Here is a 6688-nt window from a genome sequence, read left to right on the forward strand (position 1 = left end):
CCCCCATATTGTGCAATATTTCTGCAGAAACCCTGGGTTAATGTACGAGGTACAAACCGCTCGTCCCTTTGTCTCTTTTAGGCATTCAGGCACTGCATTAATGATGACAATTGGTACCACAGAAACCTCCACCAAGGCTTAACTAAAAGAAAACCTAAAATGAAATCAATAAAAAAAAAAAAAAGGGTGATCACAAACCTCTTTCCTCAAGCATTTATCCGGTGATAACACAAAGATCGGATATGTACATTCCATGGGTGACAATGAATGTTTTACTCAGGGACTAAACATTTATGCTATTTGAACCATTACGGGAACACGTGTGATGTTTTGCTGAAGCGCAGGATAACCTAGAGAGCAGAAGCGCTCCTTGAGTGTCTTGACTGACACAAAAAAATAAATAAATAAATAAATAAAAATATCGTATTTTCCGGACTATAAGGCGCACTTTCAATGAATGGCCCATTTTAAAACGTTGTCCTTATATAAGGCGCACCGGACCATAAGGCGCACCATTAATGCATCATGTCAGATTCTTAATCCAAATCAAATCATTCTCCATTTTATCTTTTTTATTTCAACTTCAGACGCCACAAATTACTTTATAATCACAAAATAATGATCCATAGTCTTTTTGATTCATGATTCATAGTCTTCATCGGGCCACTTATGATTGATTTCATGACACAATGCTTCGGGACAGTTTAAATTGAGGAATTTGGTCCATTTATAAGGCGCACCGGACTATAAGGAGCACTGTCGGCTTTTGAGAAAATTTTAGGTTTTTAGGTGCGCCTTATAGTCCGGAAAATACGGTACTTGTTTCTACAACTTCAATGCAGGGCGTTCACAGCTTGCTAGAGATATACTCTCTAATCTTGTGCTAAAATTGCGCAAGAGTCTATTGCACCTCTTTGCCAAGATCGTGCTGTTGTGAAAAACCACATTTATCAGTCCTCGTCTGACTGGTCCTTTTTGTGACTCTGTCCAGTGGAAGCTCCGGTGAGACAATTGAAATACCCCCTGCAGTTTCATGTCTAAGCGCAGTGGGAGAGGCTGAGCTTCAGCAGTCCCTCTGTGTGCATCTTGTAGAGGAGTTTGAACTCAGCAGGCAGCTGATGGGCCTCCTGCCATTTAGTGGTGAACTTGGTGCCCTTCTTGTCGTAGTAGTGATAAGGCAGCTCCTTCCCTGTGTTGGGGTCCCAGCCGAATGGCCAGAAGCCGTACAGATGGATCTGGTCACACATAGAAGACGCCAACGTGTACATCAGGATGCCGGTGCTCAGACGCTTTGGCGACAGCTGTTTGGTTTTCCAGTAGCTGGTGAGTCCAATTGAGAAGAACAATTCAGACAATAGTTCCATAGACGATAGACCGTAACACAGGCGAAGGAATTCTTTAGCTGAGTCATTTCATCCGTCCACGTTCTTGCAATTTCCATGTTACTCATTAAAAACGAAATCATTTGTACCAATACGGAGTTTAATTACAGTTATTGGATTCGTTTTAGCGATGACGACAAATGGCCTCTCCCTTCCTCTGCACACCGCTAAGCTAGAGAGTGGAAGCTCTTCAAACCGGCCTCAACAAAAGACGCTCAGCAAGTGGTTGAGGTGCTAAAAGCCAGCCTGAGCTGCTTAAACGTGGTAATACTTCCCCAGCAGGTAGATTTAATGGGCTTGGTGAAGATTAGGCTACTGTAAGAGCAGCCCATTCTGCTACTACAACACTAAGAACCGGATTTAAATCCCTCTCTGCGGTTTCAACTCGGTGCCATACCTTTCACTAAATAGTACTTTCTTTATAATCTGGCTTCGGAGCCTAAATCTCTTCTTTGCCACACTCGCTCACATGCACACACACACACTATAAAAACAAATGTCAACATTTTGTCTGCAGCTGTTGTTAAAAAAAGTTGATTTGAGTCGGAATTAGAAATACAACGATGTTAATTATACACAGTGAAGCAATTTAAAATGTGCAAATATAGAAATATGAACGAAGAATCCAAATATCACTTATGTACGATTACAATTTTCTTTTAGAATAAATACATTTGAAATTAGCTTCAAAAGCTCATCTATGAACTTAGTATTTGATAAAGATGAAAACAAAGAAAACAAAAATGTTTTTACTTTCCATTAGTTCTCTTTAAATATAATAACTTTTGTAGGGAATCACTGGTGTAAATACATCACATTACTATTACTACGTATTACTTAAATTGTCCATGGCTTACTTGTTTATGTGCTGCATGATGTTTCCAGGCCAGGCCAGCTGGACTTTCAGCTGCCCGCGATGTTCCACAAAGAAGTCCACCAGAGTCCTGGTCACTGTGGCTGACGTGTGGAAGAAGAATGCCGGGATCCACAGAATTGCACCATCCAGCTTCTTCAAACTCAAAAAGAAGTTGTTCCTGTCCTGCACCGTCAATAAATTGTTGTAGTACTTCTCTAAGATACTCGGGTTAAAGGTTGTCATGTTTGTGCGCCGTCCAACATCTCTCTTAAAGACCTCTGTTGGTGCAAAGTTGCAGCGGAAGACAAAGTCAAATTTCTCAATCTGATCACCGCAACGTGATCCGGTGAGGATGCCGCTGTTGCCGACAACTGCGCAGGCATTGTAGTGCTTGTTCAGAACGGGCGAGACCTCGGGGAGGAGCGAGCGGAAGTTCTCGCCGATGGAGTAGACGTACTTGTGGCTGGAGTAGGCGTAATGCATCAGCTGGCCAATGCGGACCAAGCTGCGTGTTAATGTGAAGTTGTGAGCAATATCCACGTACTGAGAGATTTCCTTCCTAGAAGAAGATTTTTTTTTCCCAGATATTATATGGCTTGATGATGTGATTGTGTTGTTTTATTGTATATCTACATACCTTTGTTGAATAAAAGCTGTGCTGTTGTACCTCCATTTCGAGGAATTCTTCAGGTCTTCGCTAAGAGCATTGGCCAGTGGCGTGAAAACTGGGTCCAGATACTTCAGAGCCAACTGGGAGCTAGACACGGGAGGAGGAAAAAAGGAAAGCCTGGTGCATTAATACTGACACGTCCACTAACTCCGCCTGATTGATGTACTTGTTTTATTGGTTATTGAACGGCAAGAGAGCAAAGACACAAGACGTTTACAAGTCAGCAATGGACCACCAGCGAGAAGTATGTGATGGATGCAACATGTAAATCAGTTAGCTGCAGATTTGTTGGTGGGCTTGTGAGACAGTCTGAGTGCAAGCGTAGCATTTCAGATCTTTCCGGGTGTCTGAATGCTGTCGCAACCTCAAAATGGAGTACAAGTCAAGAATCGTGACAGTTCATCAAATTTGAATAACAATTAAGATTTTGGTTGCCATGGTTAAATTAACCATTGTTGATAGGCAAATAACAAAAGTGAGCAGGAAAACAGCTGCTGTGTCAGCTATGCACTTTGCTGGCTGTGCAGATTCTCCCATGCACTTAGGTCGTTTTCGCACCTTTATGACAAACACGTTCTATATTCAGCAATTCTGTCAAATCGGACTTAACCAAAAGACACACTATGAGTCAACTATAAGGCGATTTTAAATTGTGATTCGATTTATTGGTGGAAAAAGTGGCTCCCAGTATTACAGTAAATGTGTTTATTTTAAAGGTGAAATGGTGAGTTAGATAGTTAATTAATCATTTGTTTTTACCCATGATTTACAGCCAGACTCACAGAATCGTATTCCCAAGAATGGTTCCTCTTGTGAAGATAAAATTAGGGCTACAGATATTGCAATGTGTCATTACACTCGGTTAGCGCACCAATGCTAAATATCTACTCACCCAAGGTCAGGTTTGCGAGGTGGCCTTTCGCTGCGGAAGGAATACGAAACAAATACATACAGTGAGTCAAATGCAAACACTTTGAAAACGTGAATCATCACAAAAACAAAATGGTGCCACCACAACTTTCTCAGAATTGTGCAACATCGCAAAGGAAGGTGTGAGTGTTTGTCCGCCATCCACCCCAAAGACCTTTAAGTCTAACGTCCCTCAAAGCATAACCTTGGCCAACCGTGACAGCCAAGCGAGAAGGAAAATGATTACAGCAGGTGGGAAATGAATGGAGCGCTTGTGCTTTAAATCAGAGTCAAGGGCAGTTTGCTGACTTCCAGAACCTTTGCTAGATCAACTGTGTTTTAGCATCACACTCTTGACCGCACATGAAGGATTTCTATGGTTGTGGACTGTAATGGCCCTACTGAACCCAAGATAGAGAAAGTACAGTTCCTCTATAACCCAAGAATGGCAGAATTTTAAGAAAAGACACAAAGGAAAATGAAATTGAACCGGAGAAGCAGTTCTTAGTAGTCGATCATCAAGACAACAACTAATGATCGAGTAATCGTTTGGAGCCATTTTTTACCTTGTCCAAAATGAATTGATTTTTGTCATCATTCATGAAAGCAATGAGATGATCTTTTATGTCTAATAAAAGCAAGACATTCAAAACGTCTGGTTTTATTTTGAAAAATAATAACCGCACCAGTAACTGAATCATAAAAAAAAAAAAAGGTGAGTACATTAATCCCTCTTCTGTGTTAATGGTTGTTATTTAGTTGTTTTTATCACCTAACGTTAAAAAAAATAAACAAAAATAAATGGGGGTGGTTTTGGAAGAAACACTTTCACGCAAAATAAGCTTTTCTCTGATTATTCAATGATCGATAATTAATCGATAGAACAATTGATTCTAAAAATATTTGATAGTGACAGCCTTAATGTTAATCCTCTCTATGACATTATTAAACAGTGTCGACAACATCAGGCACACCTGCACACTCTAAAGCTCACCATCATTTTTTTTTTTTTTTGACCATGCACGCACCTCACAATGACAGAGGCAAATTTTATCCTACAGTTGTCTGTGTCAAGTATAGCAATGTATACACAATTTAAGTAGCTCTCCTAGACATCAGAGTGTCCGCCATATTTGATGTGTCAGGGCTTCTGTCAATGAATGCAAGTCAACTTGACTTAACTTCATAAAGCAACATCCGTAAAAGTGCACAAAGTTAATGTCTCTCGTTCAGCCATTTACAGACGGAAATAAATTTGGAAAACATTCATTCAATCATTCATTTTCTGAACCGCTTTGTCCCCACGGGGGTCACGGGCGTGCTGTAGCCTATCCCAGCCGTCATCGGGCAGTAGGCGGGGGACACCCTGAACCGGTTGCCAGCCAATCGCAGGGCACACAGAGACTTACAACCATCCGCACTCGCACTCATACCTAGGGACAATTTAGAGTCTTCAATTGGCCTACCAAGCATGTTTTCGGGATGTGGGAGGAAACCGGAGTGCCCGGAGAAAACCCACGCGGGCTCGGGGAGAACATGCAAACTCCACACAGGGAGGGCCGGAGGTGGAATCGAACCCGCACCCTCCTAACTGTGAATCAACATAATCAACATGTTTATGGAGTACTTTTTTGTGTTCGGAATATTCCTTTTCACTGCAATATATGTTGTGTCTAAACAAGATTGTATGCCTATGATTTGCTAAAACTACGTATTGACGACGTATTGCACAAAGTTAATGTCTCTCGTTCAGCCATTTACACACGGAAATAAATTTAGAAAACATTGGCACCAAAATCAACAAAATGATGTCATAGTTTTTTTGTTAGGAATATTCAATTCACTGCAATACATATTGTGTCTAAACAAGATTGTATGACTATGATTTGCTAAAACTGCGTATTGACTCAACCCGCTTGAGTCAGTGACTCAACTTGCACCACTGACTTACTAACTTGAGACTTAAAGGATATGACTTGAGTGACACTTGCTTGAGACTGTTGTGCACATTTGAGACTTACTCCCATCTCTGGCTTACTGTACATTAGTACAAGTGACTAATTCACGATTGATGACGATTGGCAACGCATGCAGTCCAGTGTCTGCAGCCAGAGGCTACACTTGGGCCCTCAACATTGGCTACTATGATGGATGAATTAGTAGCCATCCACAGTAACACTGACCTGAATGAAATAATGCAAACACATCCTGGCGAGAACTCACCGATACCCTGCGTGGAACATGTACATCCTCGGTCCCCCATTCGGTCCATATCTGGGGTTCCCGAGGAGGAAGTCCTTCTTTATGGACACGTAGCTGATGAGCGAGAGAATGAGCAGCGCCACACTGAACATGACGAGCCCGAGTGCGCTAGCGATGCGCACCATGCTGCCTAGCAGTCAGTGGGTAGCCCAAACCGGCGAGAGGATGCGGCCGAGGGAGGATGACAGCGGAGGAGACGTGAACGCGAAGCGCATAGCCGAGGTAGGAAAAAAAAACAAAAAAAACAAAAAAAACGACGCGCTATTAGCGGCTGAGAGCGAGCAAGCGTCTGCAAGGACGTCCCTGCAGACGGAGACTGCTCTGTCCTTTAAAAAATCAAAACGATTTCATAAGCTAAATACGAGATCGCGAGACGTTTGCGAAGCAAAAAAAAAAGGGTAGCATTGCAGAATTTGTCCCTGATAACCTGCGGGCGGTGCAACGAAGCGACAGCAGTGTCCCTTTAGAATCATTCTCGATGCATCTGTCCTTCCTTCTCCGTGTCATTAATCAAGACAGCGTCAGCTTTAAAGAGATGCGGCTCTATTGCCACTCTAATCACATAAACAGCATCCTTTAGCGAGGCGGAGCATCCTTCTGCACGTTGAA

At 42.2% G+C, this 6688-nt stretch overlaps 1 protein-coding gene across 2 annotated transcripts; it reads right to left on the reverse strand.

Annotated features, from left to right (window-relative positions):
* Nucleotides 1-428: 428 nt before the first annotated feature.
* st8sia3 (ST8 alpha-N-acetyl-neuraminide alpha-2,8-sialyltransferase 3) lies at nt 429-6204 on the reverse strand. Of its 2 annotated transcripts, XM_085926336.1 has the most exons (5): nt 6041-6204; nt 3801-3830; nt 2876-2995; nt 2240-2797; nt 429-1320 (listed from the first exon to the last, which is right to left on the reverse strand). In XM_085926336.1, the coding sequence occupies exons 1-5, from the start codon at nt 6202-6204 to the stop codon at nt 1038-1040; spliced, it is 1155 nt and encodes a 384-aa protein (XP_085782462.1). In that variant the 3' UTR covers nt 429-1037. The 2 variants fall into 2 exon arrangements, with proteins under 2 accessions (XP_085782462.1, XP_085782463.1); XM_085926337.1 differs by lacking the exon at nt 3801-3830.
* Nucleotides 6205-6688: the final 484 nt, after the last annotated feature.

This window comes from Syngnathus leptorhynchus, chromosome 12 (assembly GCF_054491065.1).
Source record: "Syngnathus leptorhynchus isolate UIUO chromosome 12, UIUO_Slep, whole genome shotgun sequence".
Classification (NCBI taxonomy): domain Eukaryota; kingdom Metazoa; phylum Chordata; class Actinopteri; order Syngnathiformes; family Syngnathidae; genus Syngnathus; species Syngnathus leptorhynchus.

Coding starts and splice junctions, on each gene's coding strand:
- st8sia3 (XM_085926336.1), bottom strand. CDS start 6,204: ATGGTGCGCATCGCTAGCGCACTCGGGCTCGTCATGTTCAGTGTGGCG. Junction 3,831..6,040: donor ATGTTCCACGCAGGGTATCG/GTGAGTTCTCGC, acceptor TTCCTTCCGCAG/CGAAAGGCCACCTCGCAAAC. Junction 2,996..3,800: donor CCTCGCAAACCTGACCTTGG/GTGAGTAGATAT, acceptor TCCCGTGTCTAG/CTCCCAGTTGGCTCTGAAGT.